A 25,667-nucleotide genomic window follows, 5' to 3' on the forward strand; every position below is an offset into this window, starting at 1 on the left:
ATAACTTTTCTACCCATTTACCTATCAGCATACAATTAATACCTTTTATGTTCCAGGCAACGTGCAAGGAACCAAGAACATAAAAGAATAAGAGATGCTATTTTCCCTCAAAAGTCTTGCTAGCTGCAGAAGCTGACACGTGTTTTTAACTAGAAGATAGGCCAGGGCTATAAAAGGTAGATTCCAAGTATGCATAGCTTCATAATTGCAGAACTTGGCTAATGGGCAAAGTAACTTTTAATAAATAACTCTAGTTATGATATATCATATAATCCAGAGAAGCATATTTGGGAAAACCATTACCTTATACAGTTTGTTGCGCAGTAATTCAATATTCAGCTCATCTAGAGTATTTTCAGACATACAGTCTTGAAAGAATGGAGCTGAAAGCAGAAATTATCATACAAAATAAATAAATCAATAGCAAGATTATAAACCACAAAAATATCTCCTGAATGCACCAGCCACTCCTTACTATTGCTGAGAACACTGTAGAGTTGCAGTCCACAGACTCAATAAGGTTAACAGTAATCAGGATGACAGGAGTGAATTTTTATCAAAGATTTACTGTGGGAAAGCCCTGAACATTACCCTAAACACTGACTACCCTTCAATTTATTTAACTCTTACCACAGAATTATTCACAAGATTTGTAGAAAGTCCCCTGCTCCATGTAATCTAATCCAATATTTATCATTTGCAATCTTATTATATGCCAGGCATTGAGTTATACTAAAACTGAGTTTCCAAAACTCTGTTATAGTAAGGTAATAATTATTTCTAAAATGAGGAAACTGAGGTGGATTTAATTGCCTCAAATCACTTTGCTGGGACCATCCAGAGCCTGGTTTCAAGTTCATGATATGACACTGTGTTTATAGAAAAGAAATGACTTCAGTGTGCATTTTCTAATGACTATGATAACACACACATAATCACCTATGTATTCATACCTAGCGGTGTTTCCACCAGTACAGCATTAAAGAGATCCGAAGTTGTCTCTGCAATGTTCACTGCTTCCATTTCTGTGAACCGGCCCAGTGGATGGCACTTCACCAGAATTTCCTTCACGGATTTTTTTTGCAATGCACCATTCATCAGTAGGATCACATTGTCGATCATGTAACTGCACCTGGTTTACATGAACACTTACTCATTAGGAGAATCATAAGATAAGAAGCATCCCACAAGTAAACCATACAGCTCGGACACATTTTCTATCATTAAAAGAAATTTTATTCTTTTTTTATTTTAACTTTGGGGGATTAAGAGATGTGAGTGGGTGGAACATAGCTGAGGTGTCACTGTTCGAAAAACCATGTTCATTGTTATAACAACTAACAAAAGCCAAATGAAAGCGTGGCTGGTGGGAATATGCAGAAAACAGCTCCTACGGAAACTGTCAAAGTGTTGGGAGGGGGTGACTGTGAATTATTTTATCTGAATGGACTCTGGGCTTGAAAAGTTTAGAAACATAGATCTAGAGCATCTCATCCTTCTTGAAATACTGTTTAAATCTGCAATGAAGCCTAACAGAGGACTCAAAATAGAATTCTAAAACTATTCGGTGTTCCTTTCCCGCTATGAGACCAAATAGTGAATTTTTTAGCCTACCCTTCCCCCTCAGATTCCCAAGAGTCCCGAAGTTCATATTTTATGTGATTTCTTTACTTGGTTTGGGCTCTTCCTGGGACATTCTGGGTGCATGTGCTTGTTCACTCATGTGCTCAGCACACTGGATATTCTAAGCAATGAGGTCAAGAAGCAAACAAGACCCAGTTCCTCTCTTCAAAGTGAACACAGCTTAAGGGAAGAACTGGGAAAAAAAAATTTCAATAAATTACAAGGAAGCATACACGCTATGCAACAGAAATTATAGGGTGGTGTGAGGATGTAACTGGGACCAGTCCAGGGATCAGATTTTCTAGAGAAGTGGTATTCAAGCTGAAACTTGAAGCGGCAGCAGGAATTGTCTAGGCAAAAAAGGCTGGGAATTGGCGAAGAGTGTTTCAGACAGAAGGAAGAGAATTTGAGAAGCGCCAAGATGAGAGCATAGGATATTCAGGATGTTGCTTTTGCCTGGAGCCAAGGCCCAGGGGAAGGCATGCTGGGTCCTGAAAGGCAAGACTCAGAATTTGCATGCTGGGGACAATGGAGAATACTGAATGCTTTTAAACTAAGGAGTATCATGATCCATGCATTAAGTATTGAAACAGGAGAGCTCTGAAAACAATAAGAGTATTAGAAGAATTTTAAGCATTATAAGAATTATTAAAACGAAACAGGAAGAGTGAAAATATTCACTGCAACACATATGGTGAGGGGCTTTACAAAAGTTATTTAATCATGGTAACAACAGTATGAAGTGGGTACTATTATTATTTCATTTGTACAGCAGATATTCCAAGTCTAGAGAGATCAAAATCTAGCCCATAATGACACACAGCTAACAAATGGGAGAGTGGAGGATAATAAAATTCAGGCAGTCTGCTTTTGGAATCTTAACTCTTAAATCTCATATTATGCTGCTTTGGTGGTGGAGTTCCATTTGTAGGTTTCTAGGTTGAACAGGTTGTGTAGCCATTTATTGAGGTGAGAGCATTGGAGGGAGAGGGGTAGTGGTGGGTGTGGAGATTTTGGACAAAGTGAATTTAAGATGCTAAGAGCTACTGAAAGGAGACTCCAAATGCACTTACAAATCCTGGGTCTTGAACGTGTCTGCAGACAAGAGAGCCTGGGCAGTGGGCTAGCAGTGGGGTGGTCAGAGGGAGTCAGAGCAGTTGACTGAAAGGAGAAGCTAAAGTCTTAGGAATAATTAGGATCACATCCTAGAGGGCATGGAAAGACTGATTTCCTGAAAATTCCAGGGGACCCCAACCTTTAAGAACTTTGAAGGAGACAGGGAGAAATGACCTGATGAGAGCAAAGAAACAAGGGGAGTGAATTCTGGGAAGTTCTGGAGACTTCTAGGAAGAAGTGATCAGAGTGTAAAGGTCGCAGGTGAACCACGGTAAACATTGAAGCAGACATCAATAGGATACAGCAATGAGATTTCATCTGGGAAGGCAATGAAATCACTCTGGAGTGTTCCTGTTGGGGAGAAAAGAGCAAGGAAGGAAGATGCCTAACTACCTGTTTAAAACGAATGGGAATTAAGAGGCTCAAAAAAGAGTTCACCCTAAAAGCTGACCTCAGAGCCCGGTGCCACGGCTCACTAGGCTAATCCTCTGCCTGCGGCGCTGGCACCCTGGTACTAGTCCCAGTTGGGGTGCTAGATTCTGTCTCAGTTGCTCCTCTTTCAGTCCAGCTCTCTGCTGTGGCCCGGGAGTGCAGTGGAGGATGGCCCAAGTGCTTGGGCCCTGCACCCGCATGGGAGACCAAGAGGAGGCACCTGGCTCCTGGCTTCGAATCAGCACGCCGGCCATAGCAGCCATTTGGGGGGTGAACCAACAGAAGGAAGACCTTTCTCTCTCTCTCTCTCTCTCTCTCTCTCTCTCTCACTGTCTAACACTGCTTGTAAAGAAAAAAAAAAAAAAAAGCTGACCTAAGCTGACCTAAGAGGAAGGGACAATGTTCAGTGTTCAGATGGAAGTCTGGAGGCCAAGGAAGCTGTTTTTTAGTTTTAGTATTTGTTTTTTGTTTTTCTGAGGTTAAAGGGAAGTGAAGATATTTAGGTGCTGAAGGGAAAGAGGAGTGAGAAAGTAAGGTTGCAGATCAGATGTGGAGGGGACAGCCCAAGGACACCTAGAGGGTCTCTAGGTTTGACAGTGATGGGAGCTTAATCACTGACTCAAGACAGAAGTGAAAAATTACACTTTGTCCTGGATAGAACACTATCTCAGACCCTGGGAGGCATTGTCACTGATGTCTGGCAGCGCGGGTTATTGACATCCTGTGCAAGAGCTCCTTTTTGGCAGGAAGAGCATTGTAGAACATCCACAGTTTACCTCAATAAAGATCTTAACTAAAGACGATTTTGAAGCAGGAATCATCCTTTTATAAAAAGCACATGACAGTAAAGTTTCTTCACCTCCCAAACAGCAGTACCAAATTTAGACATTATGGGATTTTAGAATCATTTTTATCTCTTGAAAATTATATTAAAATAGAAGTGCTTATTTAACTGTCCCTTCATGGCTCAAAGGCAATTACCCGAGAGGGGAACTGCCAGCACTTAATAAGTTCCTTAGCAGACTCTAGACATTTAAGTGTTCTCTATTTCAACCTTGGATTGTAAAAGCATATAAGCTGCACACACTCCCAGTTTGCAGGGGACCTGCAGACCAATACTGATAGGCAATCAATGTCAAGGCTGTGAGTAGGGTTTCACCCATATGCAATACCTAAGCCTATACCTTTAAAGTATGTGCATGTGTGTATTGAGCACTTTCTTCTTTTTTTTAAACAAATAATTAGGCTAGCTTCTCCATTGCAAAGAGAAAGGGTCTTGTAGATTGGGTTCAATTTAATTTCAACTGGTATTATTTGAGTGGCCTTGTTTGCTTCGAAAATGGAATGCCAATACCTGTTATCATAGTGTTATTTAGGAAATGAAGTGAAAACTCAGAGATTGGCACATGCTGGGGTGGGGGTGTGGGGTAGGTAAGGTGTTTCTCTTTCCTGTCTCCTCTCTCCTCCCCATCACACATGTGCACTAGGCATATAATTAACACTGGATATGGGAGAGGCAGAAGATAATGTGCCCAGAAGACAACCTATTTTCTCCAGATTGTAGTCTTTATGGACTTCCGGGGCCATGCATATGGTAGTGGTTAGGAATGAAATGATTGCTAATGTTGCCTGAGTAATGTTTGAACCTGAAGACACCTGGTGGTTCACCTAGTCCAAGTCCTTGATTTTTTAAATGATTGTGCTCATACATAATCACAGAGTCAGGCTTACTGCTCATTCGTTCAGGTCAATTTTTCTCCTAGATCTAGACATGCAATATTATTTTTAGTGTTTCCAACTGTCTTATTCTATAAGCCTGATTTTGACCCCTGTGAAAACAATGACATCAACTACAACCATGATAGAATAAATTACTCAATTCCAGCAATATTTTTGGTTGCAGAAATGCACGTTTTTAAATGGCAACTCTTCCTAAAGTTTTCCCTGTGTGGCAGGCATTATTTGTAGGTCCTCAGTCCAGCTTTACAACAGTTCACTGCTATAAGGACCATTCTCATCACCTCTTAACTGATAAGGACACTGAAGCACAGAGGAATTCAATACTTTGCCAAGATCACATGGCTGGGAAGCAGCAGAATGGGACTCCAAGAGCCAAAGGTCTGGTTCCCTGTTAGGTGTTGATAACACAGCTCAAGCCAGGCAATATTTTAACTATTCTTCTTGTCCTTCAAGCTGTTCTTTCTCTTCTTACTCTCTTATTTAAGGATCTTGAAGATAACAAATACATTTTCTGCATGATAATTATTGAATTCTTGGCTGAATTAGCAATTGCTTAAGTCTCAAACTATATAGAGCCCTTATTTGGTGAGTTAGAAGAACTGTTTGTTTATGGGTAAACATTCTAATACATCAGTGTCAATAGCCATAGCTGAGGAATGACTGTCACTCAGTAAGCATTCTGGCATGAGACAGAAAAAGAAGTGGTTTCTAAGAAAAACTGGTGAAGATTTTCAGTGTGTTTCCCTCTCATAGCACCACCCACCCCTTAAAATTTTGTAAAAAGATTTATTCACTTATTTGAAAGGCAATGACAGAGAAGAGAGACAGTGAAGGAAATACAGAGAGAAGTTGGGATCTTCCATCCACTGTTTCATTCCCCAAATGCCTGCAATAGCCAGGGCTGGGTTAAGCTGAAACCAGGAGCCAGGAACTCCATCTAGGTGGCTCACATGAGTGGCAACTGCTGCCTCCAAGGTGCATCAGTAGCTGAATCAGAAAAGGAGGTGACACTCCCAGGCACTTTGATAGAGCATGCTGGTGTCATACCACAACGCCTACCCCACATCCACTCCTTTCTCATCTACCATCATGGCCCCTAGAAAACACAAATCTATTCTTCTCTATAGTTCTGCCATTTTAAAATTGATAACTAGAAGTATACTTGCACAATATGTGACATTTTGGGATTGGCTATTTTTAATTCAACAGCCTTTAGATACAGATAACACATTCAAGTTGCTGCATGTAAATAATTGTTTCTTTGTACTTTTCAAATGATCTTAAAAATGTATTTTAAAGTCAGAGTGACAGAGAGAAAGGGAGACACACACAGACATAGGGAGGGAGGGAGGGAGAGAGAGAGAGAGAGAGAGAGAGAGAGAGAGAGAGAGAGAGAGAGAAAGCTTCCATCTGGTGGCTCACTTTTCAAATGACTACAACAGCCAAGTCTAGGCAGACCAATGCAAGGAGCCAGGAGATAGGAGCTCCATATGCATGTCTCCTACATGCATGGAAGGAACCCCAGTACTTAACTTGGGCCATCATCTATTGCCTTCCCAGGTACATCAGCAGGAAGCTGAATTAGAAGTGGAGCAACTGGTACTTGAACCTGCATTGCCACAATGCTGGCCCTTACTTGACCTTTTTAATGGTAAGTTGTATTCTGTGAGAATGATATGTAACGGGTGTGTTTAACCATTCATCTGACTGATGGGCATTTTGCTTTGTTCAATTGTTTGGCTATTGGATATAAAAACTATCAGGGACACTTGTGTGGTGGTTTTGAGGTGGAACTAATTTTAAGTTTTCTGGTTAGGGTTAGGGAAATGTGGTTTGCTGAGATGCATGGTAAGGGTATGTTTAGGTTTTTAAGAAATTGCAAGAGGCCTGTGTTGTGGCATAGCAGGTTAAGTTGCTGCTTGGGACACCCACATTGCATATCGGAATGTGGGTTTGAGTCCTAGCTAATTTTCTTTTCATCCAGCTCCCTGCTAATGTGCCAACAGATGATGGCCCAAGTCCCTGCCACCTATGTGGGAGACCCAGATGGAGTTCCTGGCTCCTGACTTTGGCCCAGTCCAACCTTGGCTGTTAGAGCCATTTGGGGAGCAAACCAGCAGATGGAAGATTGATCTCGATCTCTCTCTTCTTTCCCTTTCCCTTTCTTTTTCTTTTTCTCTGTCATTCTGCTTTTTGCATAAATAAATAAATTGCAAAACTATTTTCCAGCATGGCTGTATCAGTTTTAGCACAGTATAAAGACTTTACTTCCTTTTAAGTTCCTTTGCCCTCCTATTTATAATTGTCTTAAATATCTCTTCTATGTACATTGAAATCCATATAAGACACTGTGATGCTTTTTGCTTTAACTGCCAAATATGCTTTCTGCTGTTTGCTCTTTCCAATTGTTTCAAGATTCCTTTTTTCTATCATTTCCTTTCTGTTTCAACTTTCTGTTTCAACTTTGTTTTGTTATTCTTTTAGGGTGGCTTGCTGGTGACAAATTCTCTGTTTTCCTTCATCTGAGAATGTCTTACTATTTTTTCATTCCTGAAGGATATTTTCCCTGGGTACAAAATGCTATGATGGGCCAGTGCTGTGGTGCAGTGGGCTAATCCTCTGCCTATGGTGCAGGAAATCCATATGGGCACTTGTTCAAGTCCTGGCTGCTCCTCTTCCCATCCAGCTCTCTGCTGTGGCCTGGAATAGCAGTAGAGGATGGTCCAAGTCCTTGGGCCCCTGCACCCATGTGGGAGACCTGGAAGAAGCTGCTGGCTCCTGGCTTCAGATTGTCTCAGCTTTGGAAGTTGCAGCCATCGTGGGGAGTGAACCAGCGGATGGAAGACTCTCTTTCTCTCTCCTGTCTGTAACTCTACCTATCAAATAAATAAATAAAATCTTAAGAAAAAATGCTGGGTTGAGGCTAATGGAGGCTAATGTGATGCAGTGGATTAAATAGCAGCCTGTGACTCCGGAATCTCACCTAAGTGCGATTTGCATCACAGCTGCTCCACTTTTGACTCAGCTCCCTGCTAATGAGTCTTGGAAAGTGGAGAAAGATGGCTGAAGTGCTTGGGCCCCTGCCACCCAGGTGGGAGACCAGGATAGATAGAGCTCCTGGCTTCTGGTTTTGGCCTGGCCTAGTCCTAGCTGTTGCAGTCATTTGGTGAGTGAACCAGTGGATGGAAGCTTCATATTCTCTCTCTCTCTCTCCTTTCTCTCTCCCCCACTCCACCCTCTCTCCCTCTCTCTGTGTAACTCTGCCTTTCAAATACATTTTTAAAAATAAATCTTTTTAAAAATGCTCTGACGACATTTCTTTTCTCTCATCACTTGAAAAATGTTGCATCACTTCCTCTGGGTTCCTGCTCAGAAATCTGCTATCATCCAAATTGCTTTTCCCCTGTGGGTAAGGCGCTGTTCCTCTTTCATGGCTTTCAAGATTATTTGTGTTTCAGAAGTTTGATTATGACATATCTTGGTGTAATTATTTAATTTATAATTTAATTTACCTTGTTTGGGGCTCACTAACCCTCTTGAATCAGTACATGTGTGTCTTTGGCTTGGCCGAATCTGGGAAGTTTTCAGCCATTATTTCTTTGACAGCTTTTTTTGGCATCCACCTTCTCCTCCTTTACTTTTGAGACTCATTTCTGCTCTGAGTGTGGCCTCTAGTGCCACCAAGATGGAAAAGAGGATTTGTTACTGCTGGGAAGTGGTCGAAGTCCCAGCTTCCCCGAGCCGAAGTTTGGCTCAGTGGTTGCGTCTCTGCTTGGGATGCCCACATTCGTATCACAGTGCCTGGGTATTGGTCCCAGATCCTCCACTTCTGATCCAGCTTTCTGCTAGTGCAGGAAAGCAGTGGATGATGGCTAAGGTACCTGGGCCCTGGCTACCTGTGTAGGAAACACAGATGAAGTTCCATGCTCCTGGTTTTGGCCTGGCCTAGCCCTGGCTGACTGGCATTTGAAGAGTGAGCCAACAGAATGAAGATTCTCTCTCTCTCTCTGGCTCTCTCCCTTCCAAATAGGATGAAAATAAGTAACTTTTTTTTAAAGGTCCAGGTTTGTGTTTGGCCCTCTGACTTCAATTCTGGCAGTGAGTGATGAAGAAAGTTGGATGTCTTGGTTCCCCACTCAGCTTATAGGGGACAAGTGGGTTGCAGATTTTCCATGGTGTTTGGCTGTAGTAGGGCATTTTTTAATCTAAAGATTTTCTCTGCGTTAGGCTGCCTCTTTCTTCACCATTTAGATAGAGAGAATGGGCTTTTTGGTTGGGTCCATTGTTTTTCTGAGCTGTAAGATTCTCCAACACTCTAAGGCAATAAGGAAACCTAGAGAATTCACCAAGTCGTTCCTTAGCCAATCTGCCTTCTCTCCACCTTTCAGACTTTATAGCCCTGCAAGATAGGGATACCTCAGTTAGTCCCATAGTTTGTTTAGTGCCCTGAGGCTTGTGATACCTCAGGACTCTGTCCTGGTGCATTTTAGAAGCAGGTAGAAAATGGTCTGCTGTGAATAAGGAGATGAAAAAGTGGAGCCCGTATGATGCCCTAACTGCAAATGTTCTTAGGTAGCTTTAGTGCCTATATATTTATATAGGCATTCAGGATATGATGTGAGTCACCTTACAATTACTCTATCTCCAAACCCTTGGAAAGCCATCCTGTATTCTGGAGAGACATTATCACAGCTACAAGATTGCTTTCTCAGAGAGTATTTGAAATTATTCTGTGGATGAATTTCAGTTTCCTTCTTTAAATTTTATTTTGTGGGTATGTTTGTGAACACAAATGTTTGAAGAATGTTTTATGCATATGCTAGAATTTATACTTAAATATGACATACAGCCATTTTTAATTGTGGTCATCTTGTCACTTCTTTAGTAGCTGGGGTATAGGACTAAAGGGTGGTGATCACCAGTTTAAGTGGGCAGAAGGGACATTGGTCACTATACTAGAACCACTGGCCACAATGTCATTTGTCCCTAGAATAAGAACCAATAGAGCCTCTGAATTAGTGAAGGAGAGATTTAAGATTTGTGTTGTGCTTATGAGCTTTAAATAAGAGCAAGCAGAGATGCAAGTTAACTCAGGCCCTTAAAACAGAATCAAAAGAGAAAAAATGGAAAGGGTAGCTATGGCCTTCAGAAATACCCCAAGGCGTTCCTGCAGGGTCCCTGGGGAGGAGGGCTTAAGTCTGTGGCCCAGGCCTTCTTCAGCTTTCCATTATTATGTAGTCATTCCTCTGCAGCATCTGCTCCTAACTCCTCTCGCACAGTGTGATAACCTGTCTTGGGTTTGCTGATCTCCCAGGCCAGTTATTTGCGGTCAGTCCATTTGTTGTCTTCTTTTCCCTGTCTGTCCCTGAAATATTCTACACCTGAGAATACAAGAGCTCTGTTTTTAATAACTATTTTTAATACACTTGACTTTTTTAGGCAACTTTAGATCCACAGAAAAATCAAGAAGACAGTACAGAGAGATCCTGCATACCTCTAACCTCATTTCCCCTATTATTAACATCTTAAATTAGTATGGCATGCTTGTTACACTTAATGAATCCATATTAGGACATTATTATAAAGTCCATCATTTATTCCTATTTCCTTAGCTTTTCCCAGTGTCCTTTTCCAGCTACAGCATGCCATTGAAGATACAATATTATGTTCACGAGTTAGCCTATTTCCTCAGGCTTCTCTAGGTTGGGGTAGATTTTCAAATTTTTGCTCAGAACCCTGATAGATGATCCACTACTGAAATTTGTCTTTTTCTTTCTTTTTCTTTTTTGATTGATGGGCCGAGTGACAGTGAGAAGGCATTCTCTGCTGGCTCACTCTCCAAATGTCTGTAATGGCCAGGGCAGGGTCAGGGCTGAAACCGTAAGCCAGGAACTCAATCAAGTACTCAAGTGCTCCCACATGGGTGAGAGGAACCCAACCACCAAAGACATTACCGGCTGCCTCCCAGGGTCTGCAATGGCTGGAAGCCAGAACCAGGCTTCGAACTTAAGTACTCTGATATGCAATGCAGGCATCTGAATCAGCATCTTAATGAGTAGGCCAAATGCCTGACCCTGTAATTTGTCTTTTTTTATGATAAGACCTGAGTTATACATTACTAGAAACAAGACCACATTGGTAAGGTACCACCTTTCTCTCTCTCTCTATATATATATATGTGTGTGTGTGTGTGTGTGTGTGTGTCGTTTCTTTTAGATCTTCTCAGCTGATAGAACAAAGAAATATATATGTATACAACCAAGGATTTGTTTTAATGCTATTCTCATTCTGAAGATTCCCTAAGATCTCATACATGGCCACACTTTTCTTTTGCTACATAGGATGAGACTATTTGTAAATCTTTAGCTCTAGTCAAAACCTCGCTCTCTAGCCTCGAATCCAAATTTTTTACTTCCCTTTTGTGGATATGACTACCTGATTTTCTCATAGGTACCTCAGGTATATAATTGCAAGACATGAATGCCCCTTCTGTGTTTCTCCTCCTGCAATCCTTATTTTTCTTTTCCTGAAAATATACCAGTAGCTTCCTCTTGCCTTTAGAATTTCTTGTCATTGTATATAAGGCCCTTCACTAATTGGTCTCTGATGCATTCTCTAGCTATCGTGTGGGTAAAATCATTAAAACATAAAGTACAGCTTTTAGAGGAGATAATAGGACAGATCTTCTGGGAAACTCTTAATGTGCACAAAGGAGACTCTGTAAGGTAGAATAAAAAGGAGTCAGAATGGTAAAAGGAGCACAAAGGAAAAGTGTTGTCATAGAATAAATGGGACAAGGATCTCAACAACAGTGAATGCCACAGAGACCTAGAAAGTGGCGGAAAAAGTAGCCACTGGCCTTAGCAACCAGAATGGTTTTGATGGCACAATGGGTAGGAAACACAGCTGAAGTGAGTTGAGTAAATGACTGAGAAAATAGAAGTGCTTAGATAATTCTTTGAATGAACTTGGTATCACTGACTGAGAAGGGGTAAACTATTGCTTCCTTCACAGGGTCACTGTGCAAACGAAGTCATGCACATGGAAGCAGTTTGTGAATCATAGAGAAGTTGCCGCAGTGGAAGGAGCATGGCTTTGAAACAGATAAACCTGATTTTAAGCAAGCTCTGCCACTGAATAACCAGTTTAACAGGAGCTCCGTCTCCTCAGTTTTAAAATGGAAAATATTTACTCACCTTTGAATTGTTGGCAACAGGATAACTAATACGTAGGAAAGCACTACGGAGTGTCTTACAGAAAGAAGGAGAACCAGGCACTCTTAGAAGAAAATATTTTCCTATGAACTGGACTTTGCAGGAATGGCAGCAGGAAATTAAGAACCATGTAATCTCTAGTGTAAAAAATTTGCCATGTCTATACTTTTTAGTAAGCCTGAGATTCTACATCTGTGTGGTTTTACCTTTAGTTCTAGCTAATAGGAGCCCTTCTGGTTCACCTGTTGCCCTTTGATGATAAGAAAAGGTTATCAAGCCCAGTGTCATAGAGACAAGAAGCTGAGTACAGTTGTTTAGAAGACCAGAAAATCTCCAGGACCACAGATGAACAGTTGGGATAGCCCCCAACTCTGACTCATACCTCTTTTGTCTTTTGTCACACCTGTTACCATCTCTTCTGCATCTTACAACCCTGAGTAGTGCTGGTGAGGTCAGGGTCATTATTTTATAGGTGTCTTTTAAGATATCTGAACTTCAAAAGCTTCAATGTTATCTCTTCAGGAATGTAATCACTAATCTTGAAACAATGCTTGCTAACTGGCAGTCATAAATGATTACCACTTTCATATATGAAAATGCCTGAACCCTTTGTTAGATGGAGGCACTGCCCCACTCAGTCTGAACTTCTTCCTTTGAGCCTGATTGAATAGTAACTCGGTGATTATGGTGATTACACAGATTCATGGTGCTAAAGTACTGCCACTAAGATTTTTCTTAACCCTGGGAACCGCATCCTTATTTCAGGTCTTGATTGCTTTGGTTTCCTTCCTCTCTTGGCAGTCTGGTGAGCATCCTGTCACCTGCAACATATAGCACAGTGTTCTCAATGACGATTCTGTTTTAGGTGACCTGGATTATGTGATGTGTTGCCTAAGTCTTGTTTGTACATAAGAAAATACAGAGGTAGGATCACAAAATACATTTCCAGGGTAATTGTTCATAGAAAAGATTGGGGTATTTGTGTGAGAAATATATTTGGTGCAGGGTTTTTTTTTTTTTTTTTTTTTTTCAGACAGAGGAAGAGAGAGAGAGAAAAGGAGAGAGAGAGAGAGCGCACCAGGAATTCTATCTAGGTCTCCCACGTGGGTGGCAGGGGCCCAAGCACTTTTGCTATCTTCTGCTGCTTTTTCCAAGTTGTTAGCAAGGAGCTGGATTGGAAGTTGAGCTGCCAGGACATGAACTGAAACCCGTATGGGATGCTGGTGTGCAGGCAGCAGCTTAACCTACTATACCACAGTGCCGGCCTCTTGGTTCAGTTTTACATTATTTCATTCTTCAGTGAAACTCCTTTAGCAAGAGGCACTGCTCTACTCTTTTTTTTTATTATTATTAAACTTTTATTTAATGAATATAAATTTCCAAAGTACAGCTTATGGATTACAATGGTTTCCCCCCTCCCACCCGCAACCCTCCCCTTTCCCGCTCCCTCTCCCCTTCCACTCACATCAAGACTCATTTTCAATTCTCTACAGTTACTTATTGTAATAGGAACAATAAGAGTCACTTTGGAACTATTTTAAAATTTGTAATTTTCTAATGAAAGCTTTTCTTCATTCTATTGGTAAATATTTATTATGTCCTGGATTTGTTCAATCAAATGCTAAACCACATAGGTTCATATAGTACAATCCTGACATTTTTGCCTGATTTAGTATAGTCTGCTGCGATTTAGAATATTCCCGTCAACATTTTGCTTCCTCTTGAAATTTGATGTTTTTGGGTAACATTTCTTACTTATCTGAAGCTTCCTTTTTTAAAGAAAGGAAGTGAAATTAAAAGAATTTTTAAAAGAAATTAATTTTGCTGTCACATTCATTTTTTCCTTTTAGCAAAATAAAATACTGAAAAATTACTCAGAAGTCAGCACTGCCTATAATAACACATTTTAGAACAAAAATGCTGATCACGATGCATTTCCCGAACCCTCAGTAGCTTTGGAAACTAAAGAAAACTTGTGAGTATTTAGGATTCTCTACAATCCTGGTCTAACCCATCTGTTTGGATTAAAAATTCCTCAAACTTATTTGTCCTCTTCTATATTGGTGTTTTGTTCCTACTCTTCTCCAAATGTGTAAACTTTCCCTTCCTCATCAATTGCTAAAGTTGAAACTCTGCCCATCCTTAAAGACCATATGCAAATTCCACATTTTCCCTTGTTTTAAAAATGTTGACAGCTAGAATTGACATATTTTTCTCTCTAAATTTCTGGATTTGTATTTGTCCTGGGGGTGAAATTAGAGGTTATAAGCATAAGGAAGTTAGCTCATTCATTCACATTTGTTTATTACATGCTTTTAAAAAAATATTCATCTAAGAGGTAGAGAGCCATAGGCAGAGAAAGTCAGAGAGAGATAGGTAGAGAGATCTCGCACCCACTGGTTCACTTCCCGAATGCTCACAATGCTTGGGGTTGGTCCCAGTTGAAGCCCAGAGCCTGGAACTCAATCCAGGTCTCCCACATGGGTAACCCAACACAACTACTTGAGCCATCACCTGTTGCCTCCCAAGGTGCACATCAGCAGGAAGCTGGAATTGGAAGCAGAGTTAGAACTTGAACCAGGTATTTAGATACAGGATGTAGTAGCCCCAAGTAGCATCCTAACCTTTGGGTCAAACGCCTGTCCTTTTATTATATATCTAATATGGCATAGGACCTGGATTCCAGTACTAATTCTGCTGCTATTTAACTGTCTGCTCTCACGTAAATCATTTTACATGCTCATTTCAAATATAGTTATTGATGGCCACTCTTCCCCATCTTTATCAGCTATAAAGATGGGAAGACAATACATTTTTACTGTGGCCTTCAAGAGGCCTGAATCTTACTTTGCATGGAATAAGGACACAATGATCATTTTTCAACCAATGAATAAAATTTTTCTCTATGTTCACATGACCCTGTTAACTCATTAGGCAAAGAGAAGTAAAGGAAATAATTTGCTACTTGGTATTTTACAATGAGACACAGATGCCTATTTCTTGCTTTTAATGTAATTTTTTCGCCCAAGAGAGTTACAATAATAGAGCAATTGCTGCAGTGTCGCCCCCTCTGCAGTCTTTCATGTGAGTATTCTGGGAACTCACAGACCGATATCAATGGAAGAGGGCTTTTTGCCACTTAGATCAGCTAAACAAACTGTTACAGGCTGCTCTCCAAAGGTCAAAAAACCTGAGAAGTGGATATCAGCCTTTTTTTTTTTTTTTTTTTTTTTTTTTTTACAGATTTATTTATCTTAAAGGCAGAGCTACAGAGAGGCAGAGGCAGAGAGAAATCTTCCATCTGCTGGATCACTCCCCAAATGGACACAATGGCTGGAGCTGGGCTGATCCAAATCCAGTTGCCAGGAGCTTCTTCTGGGTCTCCCACATGGGTGCAGGGGCCCAAGGACTTGGGCATCTTCTACTGCTTTCCCAGGCCATAGCAGAGAACTGGATTGGAAGTAGAGCAGCCAGCCAGGACTAGAACCGGCAGCCATATGGCATGCTGGCACTGCAGACAGCAGCTTTATCCACTATGCCATGGTGCTGGCCCATCATCTTTATCATATTTAAAACACCAGTCATAACAGGTTTTGGAGAATCCTCTGGTTTGGTTTTGTTTTTTGATAAGGAAAGAAAAAAAAGCACAGCCAAGAGGATAGGAAAAAAAGAATTTCAAACATCGATGGAGTATTAAAGAGCAATCTGCTGGGGCCGGCGCTATGGCGTAGCAGGTGAAGCCGCCGCCTGCAGTGCCGGTGTCCCATGTGGGTGTCCCAGCTGCTCCACTTCCAATCCAGCTCTCTGCTATGGCCTGAGAAAGCAGTGGAAGATGGCTAGGTCACCTGGCTCCTGGCTTCAGATTGGTGCAGCTCGGGCCTTTGCGGCCATCTGGGGAGTAAACCAACAGATGGGAGACCTCTCTGCTTCTCCTTCTCTCTCTGTGTAACTCTTTAAAAAAATTTGAAAATCTTAAAAAAAAAAAAAGCAATCTGCTAATTGCTATGAAAATCTAAAGCCTGTATATCCTTTAATAAAGCAGTTTCACTTTTGAGAATCCATCCTAGAGAAATTTTAGCAGAAGAAAGTGAAGGTAAATGTGCAATGCTATCTGTTGCTGCTCTACCTGAAATATCAAAGAAATGAACCAACATAGATGGACATAGATGGATCATTAAATAAATTGTGGTATATGAACACAATGGAATACAATGTAGTCACTAAATAAGGTAGATCTATATATATATACACTTATGTGGAAAATTCATAGCAGGTTACATTAAAAAAGATGAACTGTAGACAATACATAACATTGTCCCTCTGTTCTAGAACAAACCATAAGAGCAACTATTTCTATTTATGCTACACATAAACATATGCATATTTATAAAATGTTTTCACATAGAAAAAAATTGGAATGATATGCATCAAAACTTATCAGTGGTTATTTCTGAGTTTTGGGACTTGGGTCCTAAAATATCGTCTTTACTTAATCTGTTTCCTTATTTCTAAAGTTCCATCTTATAAGGTTGTTGTGAGAATTAAATGAAAATAATGTATGTGAAAAGATAATACTGACTCCTAACAAGCACTAAATACATTTCAGCAAAATTTCTTTCCCTTTTTTTAAAAAAAACACACATTAAAATAATTCTCAAGGTAAAATAAAATTAGAGCAATGGATATCTGGATCAGTATCAGTGTGGATTTCAGCCTGTTCCAAAAAAAGAAGCTTATGGTTCTGCCTTAAATCCGACAACAATCGCTGGGGAGGGTAACTGGAATCACTCTTGCCCCCTGGTGGTTGCTTGATGCCTAGCCGGAAAGTTTACAAAGCTTGAAGGAAAGAACATGCCCACCTTGACCCTGATTTGACACACTGCTGTAGAACTCTTGTAGCAACCGCATCTTAAGCTGATTCACATCTATTTCCTTAACCTCCTTAACCTTCGATTGCTAATTTTGCTGACATCCTTTGACATCAGTAGCCCAACAGCAGTACCAGTTAAACATGTTTTCTATTTTTCTTGCTGGATTTGCTTCAGTCCAGACACATCCAAGTGCAAACACAGCCCCGTCCTTCAAGCCTTAGCTTGGGCATCACCACCTCTGCCACATATTGTCACTCTCATAAGTGAACATTGTGCTCCAGCACACAAATAACACTAGCTATAGTTTTAAGCAGGTGTGTATCTCTAGTAGGTGTGCATCTCTGTGGATATATAATGTTGAAGTATGCATTTTTTCTTTTCTTTTTTTTTTTAAATAAAAAGATTCATTTATTTGAAAGGCAGAGTTACAGAGAGAGGGAGAGGAAGAGATAGAGAAAAACCCTCCATCTGCTGGTTCACCCCCCAAATGGCTGCAATGGCTGGGGCTGGGCCCGGCCCAGTTCAGGAGTCAGGAGGTTCATCTGGGTCTCCCATGTTGGGGTAGGTGCCCAGGGACTTGGGTCATCCTCCTCTGCTTTCCCAGGCACACTGGATTGGAAGTGGAGCATCTAGGACTGGAATCTGTGTCCATATGGCATGTTGGCCCTGAATGTATTGACTCAACCTGTTACCCAAATCACCAACCCCAAAATATTTGCCTTTTGATCTAGTATATTTGCTTTTTCTTTTTAGATTTTTTTTTTTTGAACCTCATCCTTGTCTCCCATACAGATGGTCCAAGCACTTGGGCCACCCTCCACTGCCCTCCCGGCTGCATTATCAGGAAACTGAGTCAGAAGCTGAGCAGCGGGGATTCAAATGGCACTCCAATATAGCATGCTGGAGTTGCAAGTGGATGCTTAATCTGTTGAGTCATGTATTTTTTTCCAATCAGGCAGTTTTATAGGTGGGCAATCTATGCAGTCACACAGTGCCCCATGTTTGGTCCTGCTAATGTTCCCTTGAAATCACTGAACGTGTTTTAAAATAGGGGGCCCTGTATTTTCATTTGTACTCAGCTTCACAAAATACAATTTAAATAAAACACACAACTTTGTATTGCATAAAATCACTTTCTATATTACAAATGAGGATATCAAGGCTTGGAGTGACTATGAGACTGTTGTTGAGGTCCCACAGCTGGTATATTATGAACCCAGGGGAAAGTTTACTTACTGGTTGTTAAGAGTTTCTCATTTGCACCATTGTCATTTGGAGAGCTTTTTTTTTTTTTTTTTTTTTTTTTTTTTTTTTTTTTGGCTCACTCCCCAACCAGTCACATCTGCCGGGGCAGGGCTGGGCTGAACCCAGGAGCCCAAAACTCCATCTGGATCTCTGCCATGGATGGTAGAGGAAGAGTACAATTCACAGACTACATTCCAGGACTTACTTCATTATAATGTTTAGAAGCATGGTCTCGGAATCCGCACCTTAAATAACTCTTCCACCAGTTGGAGGACAAAGTCCATATTCATTTCATTTCTAATGTTAGAATGTAGCATAGGCCTTCGCTCATAGCAGTTGCTTAATAATGTTCTGCTGATTAAGTGATCATCATTCCGTGGCAGATAGGCCAAGTATTGCTCTTTCACAACAGCTCCTGTGCTTCTCAGTTCACAAAGTGCTTGAGAGTTTTAAACACTGCAGGCCTAGCCAGCAACTGTAGATGAGGCACTTTTGCCTTGTGCTTGCTCCCCACTGAGTCTCTGGATGCAAAGCCCTTACAGCAGCCAATCTTGAAGACTCAGAAGAGATTTCCTGGCCAGAGATTCAGTATTACAAATGCATACAGGTGCCAAATAGTTAATCTCGTAATGTTATTGTGAATTTGATTGTGATAATCACAATTTAGCTGATAAAATACTATGTACTATGCAAGAGTTTGAGATAAAGAAAACACAAAACTCAATACACTGAAGATGTTCGTGCTGATGGAAGGCCATATCATTCATAGAAAAAATAAGAGTCAAAGTTAGAACTGACAGTGATTTTAGTTCTTGGATATACAGACAAAAAGCAGTGGAAGTTGTGGTGGGGTAGTTTAAGTCAGTGCTTGGGATACACGTATCCCATATTGGCATGCTGGTTTGCCACCCAGCTACACAGTTTTTGATCCAGTTTCCAGTTAATGTACCTGGAAGGCAGCAGATTATGGCCCAAGTACTTGGGTCCCTGCCACCCATGTGGGAGATCTGGATGGAGTTACTAGTTCCTGATTTTGGCCTGGCCCAGGCCTGACTATTGTAGGCATTTGAGGGAGTGAACCATCAAATGGAAAATCTCTCTCTCTCTCTTTTAAGTAGAAGAAAATAGACCAAAAAAAATGTATTGTATAGAAAAAGAGTATGGTGATATGCCAAATGAAGGTGGGATTAAGGGTGAATTGCTTTTTCTGAAATTTTCAGCAGATTTCCTATTCTATTTTAAAAGATTTATTTATGTGAAATGCTGAGTTACAGAGAAAGAGAGAGAGAGAGAGAGAGAGAGAGGGAGAGAGAAATCTTCCATCTGTTCACTCCCCAAACGGCTGCAACGGCCAGTGCTGAGCCAAGCTGAAACCAGGGGCAAGGAGCTTCTTCCCGGTCTCCTACATGCGTATAGCGGCCCAAGCACTTGGGCCATTCTCCACTGCTTTTCCAGGAACATCAGCAGGGAGGTGGATCAGAAGTGGAGCAACAGGGAATCCAGCTGGCACCCACATGAAATGCCAGCCTGACAGGTGGCTGCTTAATCTGCTATGCCACAATGCTGGCCTCTCCTATTCTTTTTTATTCAAAAAAAATTTAAAACCTTTTATCTTACTTGCAATTCCTCTTTTTCCTCATCTTAGAACACCTAGGTATCATTTCTTGCTTTCTTTCACTCATTATATACCAAGATACTTAATTCTGATAAGTCTGCCTCAACTATGTATCTAAACATTGTCCCCTCCTCCAAAAAGGAAACCTGTTGAAGTGAAATGGACACTATGAGAAACAATGACTTGATAAGCCCTTGTCCTGACTGTCGAGAAACAACTTAATACTTTATCCCTTTTAGTATATTTTTTGTTCTACTTATTATCATTTTTTTTTTTGACAGACAGAGTTAGACAGTGAGAGAGAGAGAGACAGAGAGAAAGGTCTTCCTTCTGTTGGTTCAACCCCAAATGGCCGTTACAGCCGGTGTGCTGTGCCCATCTGAAGCCAGGAGCCAGGTGCTTCTCCTGGTCTCCCATGGGGTGCAGGGCCCAAGCACCTGGGCCATCCTCCACTGCCTTCCCGGGCTACAGCAGAAAGCTGGACTGGAAGAGGAGCAACCGGGACAGAATCCGGCTCCCCAACCGGGACTAGAATCCATTGTGCCGGCGCCGCAGGTGGAGGATTAGCCTAGTGAGCCATGGCGCCAGCCCTTTTTGTTCTACTTAATACTATTGGTTGAACTCTTTAATTAACACACAATTATTCTTAGGTGTTTAAATTTAACTGAAAAGTGATCCCTGTTAAATATAAGAGTGGGAATAAGAGAGGGAGGAGATGTGCAGTTGGCACATGCTCAATCGGACTTGCCCCAAATGGTGGAGTTAGAAACGTGCCATGGAATTCCAATACAATCCCATCAAGGTGGCATGTACCAATGCCATCTCACTAGTCCAAGTGATCAGTTTCAGTTCACAATTGATCAAAATGATAGGATTAAGAGTCAAAGAGATCACATAAACAAGACAAGTGTCTGCTAATACTAACTGATAGAATTAAAAAGGAGAGAACGATCCAACATGGGAAGCAGGATACACAGCAGACTCATAGAATGGCAGATGTCCTAAACAGCACTCTGGTCTCAGAATCAGCCGTTAAGGCATTTGGATCTGGGTAAAAAGCCCATGAGAGTATTTCAGGCATGGAAAGCCAAGACACTCTGGGGAAAAAAAAAAAAAAAAAAACAAACTAAAAGAAAGATCTCTGTGAGTGAGATCCCACTGGAAAGAATGGGCCATCAAAGAAGGAGGTACCTTTCTCTGAAGGGAGGAGAGAACTTCCACTTTGACTATGACCTTATAAGATCAGAGCTGGCGAACTCAAGAGGCTTCCATAGCCTTGGAAACTCATGACAAGAGCCTCAGGTGATTACTGATGCCATAAACAAGAGTGTCAATTGTTAAATCAACAACAGGAGTCACTGTGTACCTACTCCCCATGAATCACTGTGCACTTACTCCCCATGTAGGATCTCTGTCTTTAATGTGTTGTACTATGTGAATTAACGGTATAACTAGTACTCAAACAGTACTTTATCTTTGTGTTTCTGTGTGGGTGCAAACTGTTGAAATCTTTACTTAGTATATACTAAATTGATCTTCTGTATATAAACATAATTGAAATGAATCTTGATGTGAATGGGATGGGAGAGGGAGCAGGAGATGGGTTGGTTGCAGATGGGAGGGAGGTTATGGGGGGGAAAAGTCACTGTAATCCAAAAGGTATACTTTGGAAATTTATATTTATTAAATAAAAGTTAAAAAAAATAAACATTGTCACCTCCTTATCTCTGTGCTTGATATTTCCAGTCTAAATTTTCTCAATAGTTTCTTCTTTAAATCTGATGGAATGCATGTTTTATAAAACCAGCAGAATCACTTTCCTAAAATATACATAAAATCAGTCTCCTCACTTTGCAAGGCAGTAAAAATTCAAAATTAAAAACATTTTTTTTAAAAGTAGCAACTTTGCAACACTATTTGGAGTGCCCTGAAGTTACATCTTAGATGCTCTACTTACTAGCTACAAGGACTTAGATACTTTACTTATTTATTTATTGTTGAACTCCCTTTCATTCCTACTTTATTTTATTAATTGTATTTGTGGGAAAGAAAGGGTGGAGGGGAACGAGAGAGCTTCCACTCACTGGTTCACTCCCCAAATTCCTGGAACAGCTAAGAGTCTGGAACACAACCCAGATCTCCACATGTCTGCATGAGCAGGAAGCTGGAATCAGCAGCCAGAGCCGGGTATCCAGTGTAGCTACTGACAGGTGGAACGTGGGCATCATTTTAAAAAATGGCTTATTTTCATTTTATTTGAAAGTGGAGAGGAGAGGAGAGAAGAGGAGAGGGGAGGAGGAGAGAGGAGAGAGAGAGAGAGAGAGAGAAAGAGAGAGAGAGAATATCTTCCATTTGCTGGTTTACTCCCAAAGTGCTGGCAACTTACAAGGGCTGGGCCAGGCAGAAGCCTGGAACTCAATGTGGGTCTCCTCTGTGAGTGGCAGTGACATAAGCCCTTGGGCCATCACCTGCTGTTGCCTAGGATACATCATAATGGAAAACTGGATCAGAAGCAGAGGAGCTGGGACTCGAACAAGACCCTTGGATTCAGGATGTGGGTGGCTCAAGCAGCATTCCAATCCCTGTGCTGAAGATGTGGGCATCTTAACTGACATTTTGACTGCTAGGAGAAACACTTGCTCTGGACATTTTATTTTTAAGTATGCTCCAGGAAATAAGCACCATGTTATCACTTGCTAACTATTGAACAAGTACCATGTGCACAATAATCCTAAAAACAGGGACTCTCCTATTGGCTAGATGAGACACTAGTGCTTAGTGTTAGACTGCCTGGGGTCACACAGCAGAGGTGATAAAAGTGTTCCTCCACTCTATGTTATGGTCTTCTGGGAGTGAAGTACTCCTCACCTTACAGGCTGTGTGACCACTAAGTGAAGGGCACCATGTGTAATATGCTTGAAACATGCAAAAGGCAGCACCTTTCTGAAAGACTTTCCCTACTTGGTGACTTCTCCTTGGAGACTTAGGGTCAAACCCTGACCCTGGCCAGGCTCTTTGCTGTCCTCTCCCAGCCCATGCTCCTCCTGCTTCTGTCCAGGCTCCAGCTGGAGCAGAGATGACTTGACATCTCCAAACACAAATTTCCTTCATGCTTCACTTATTCCTTCCATCTATATTGGCTCAAATTTTACTTACTCTGCAAAATCTTTTTTCTTAAGAATTTATTTATTCATTTATTTTTAAAGATTTATTTATGTAGTTGAAAGGCAGAGTTAGAGAATCTTCCATTCACTGGTTTACTTCCCAAATGGCCACAGTGGCTGGAGCTGGGCTAATCTGAAGCCAGGAGCTTCCTCTGGATCTCCCACATGGGTGTAGGGGCCCAAATACTTGGGCCATCTTATACTGCTTTCCCAGGCTATAACAGAGAGCTAGATTGGAAATGGAGTAGCCGGGGCTCGAACTGGTGCTCATATGGGATGCTGGTATTGCTGGCGGCAGCTTTACCTGCTATGCCACAGTGACAGCTCCTTTAGAATTTATTTATTTACTTGAAAGTCAGAGTTATAGAGAGAGAGAAGAGAGACATACAGAAAATTTTCCATCTACTGGTTCACTCCCCAAGTTGCTGCAACAGCCAGGGCTGAGCCAGGCCTAAGCCAGGAGCCAGGAACTTTATCTGGGTCTCCCGTGTAGCAGACAGGGGCCCAAGCACATCAGCCATCTTCTGCTGCCTTTTCCAAGCCATTGGTGGGGGCAGCTGGATCAGAAGGAAGCAGCTGGAACACAAACCAGCACCCATGTGGAATGCCAGCATCACAGGTGGTGGCTTAACCTGCTATGCTACAGTGCTGACCCTAGCCACATCTTTTAAAGGCAGAATTAGAGTTCCAGTCCTCTAGGCTCCTCTAATTGAATGTTCAAGGCTGTAACATGGCTTTTGCTTAAGTTTGTCCTATTTTTTCCACCATTTGTGGACATCATCACTAGAATATGATCTCTCAGTGAACCAGAGTGTGTGATTCATGTGTTGACTATCAAGCGATAGAATGGCCAGCTCATCTGGTTTGCTAAGACCTTCTCTGGTTTTAGCACTGGACATTCAGCATCTGGAAAAACCTCTCAGACAAGCCCAGCTGTACAGCACCCAGGGGTACAGCAGAGTGCAATGCCAGGAGATGGCTTCCAATGCAGCCTGGGGACAGTAAAGTACTCTGATTTTTCTCTGTGAAGGACTCTGCAAAGCTTTCTTCAGTTTGTGGCCTTTAGCCACAGATATCTTTTCGCGGTCCTTGAATTCTCAGATCACTGTGGAAGCACTGAAGACTGTATCACCCTATACTCAGAAGTCTTTTGGCCCCTACAGGGGGATATTTTGAATGCTTGAGAGAATGCTTTAAAAGGAGGGCTAATGTAAAAGGAGAGGAGATGTTGAAATGCTGCTGAGAAGTGTTGGGTAGGAGGAAGAAAATAAAACAACCCGGCTTATATTAAATAGTCTCTTCAGCAAAATGCTATTGGATTCACTCCTTTGTTTCACACAACTGTGTATAATTATAGTACTCAAAACCTCCAGATATTCCTGCTATTAAGTATGTAAAAATATCTGTTCTAGATTTTCAAAACAAGTTCACATGTACAGCAATTATGTCACATAAAATTTGTAAGGTTTTAGATTGTATTTATTGTACCAATTTATGTTTAGACTCTACTAGGATTGCCTCAATCATTTCTGTAAAGCTGCCTTGGGCATTTCCCAATAGGACAAGATGTAATTCCAATTAATGGAAGTTCATGGGTGTTAGCCAGACACTTTGCTTTGCAAAATATTCTGGAAGAGAAACAAGAAAAGTGATTTCAGCACTGTGAGAAACCTTTTCCCTAGTGGTACACTTGTTGCTATCGTAATAAATCTCTACACTCTGCAGAGATAAACTGGATACTGCTGGACGGACAAGTGACCTGGCAATTTGGCACAAGCCGTGGACTGAGTTTCAGACCACGTGGGCATTGGAGCAGTTGAGGTATCTGGTCTCCTGACAAGCAGATAGTGCCATCAGCATACATAACTGTTAAGAGACAACATGATGAGACACTTCAGAGTTACTCATTGGAATAACTTGGGCACATCCTAAAATACAGATGGACCCCACTCCAAGGCCAGTTAGAGCAGGATGTTCTGAAGTAGGGTTCAGCAATGGCATATTTGTGAAGACCCTCATACAGTTCTGATTGGCTTGTCATTTTATAAACTACCGGAGCGGTGGCAAGATCATTACCTTTCTAGACTGATGGACTGGAGTGGAATTCCTGTTTAGTCTTACTTTTGTGATCTGGGCTAAATATTAATTCACTGACCCTCAGTTTCTCTAATTTAAAAACAGAGATAGAAGCACCTTTGCAGAGTTCTCATGTAGAGATACAAGTAACGCATCTAGTTTGAAGTAAATCTCTTCAGGGGTCTGATAAGCAGGCTACATACATGAAGCTTGTGAGACAAAACAGTGTTGTAGACAGAGACTAATTGGAGAATATAAACCCTGGATAAATGTATTAATTTTAAAAAACACACTAAATCGACCTCACAGAATCTATCAGTTGGTGTGATATCCACTTCTTATTTCTAACATATTGGGCAATAAATAACCAATATTCAAGTGCCATATAAAATATAAAACACTGAGTTTTTTGTATGTGTTTTTTAGCTCTGTGTAAGTTGCTGCTAAATATAGGGTTATATATTGAGTCAGCAATATTTAAAGACCATTATATACTGACAAGTCCAGATAGAGATACAAAAAGGATGAATTAAAACAGTATATAGCTGATAGGAAGGGTAGATAAATTAAA

At 41.2% G+C, this 25,667-nt stretch overlaps 1 protein-coding gene across 1 annotated transcript in view; it reads right to left on the reverse strand.

The window, feature by feature from the left end:
• The window catches only part of ATP6V0D2 (ATPase H+ transporting V0 subunit d2), a 53,544-nt gene that overhangs the window by 11,217 nt on the left and 16,660 nt on the right, over positions 1–25,667 (reverse strand). Inside the window, exons 3-4 of the mRNA XM_062189516.1 lie at positions 954–1,132; positions 304–383 (exon numbers count right to left, since the gene is read on the reverse strand). Of these exons, the coding sequence (XP_062045500.1) occupies positions 304–383; positions 954–1,132 (259 nt within the window). The remainder of the gene's footprint in view (positions 1–303; positions 384–953; positions 1,133–25,667) is intronic.

Source organism: Lepus europaeus, chromosome 4 (genome assembly GCF_033115175.1).
Source record: "Lepus europaeus isolate LE1 chromosome 4, mLepTim1.pri, whole genome shotgun sequence".
NCBI lineage: Eukaryota > Metazoa > Chordata > Mammalia > Lagomorpha > Leporidae > Lepus > Lepus europaeus.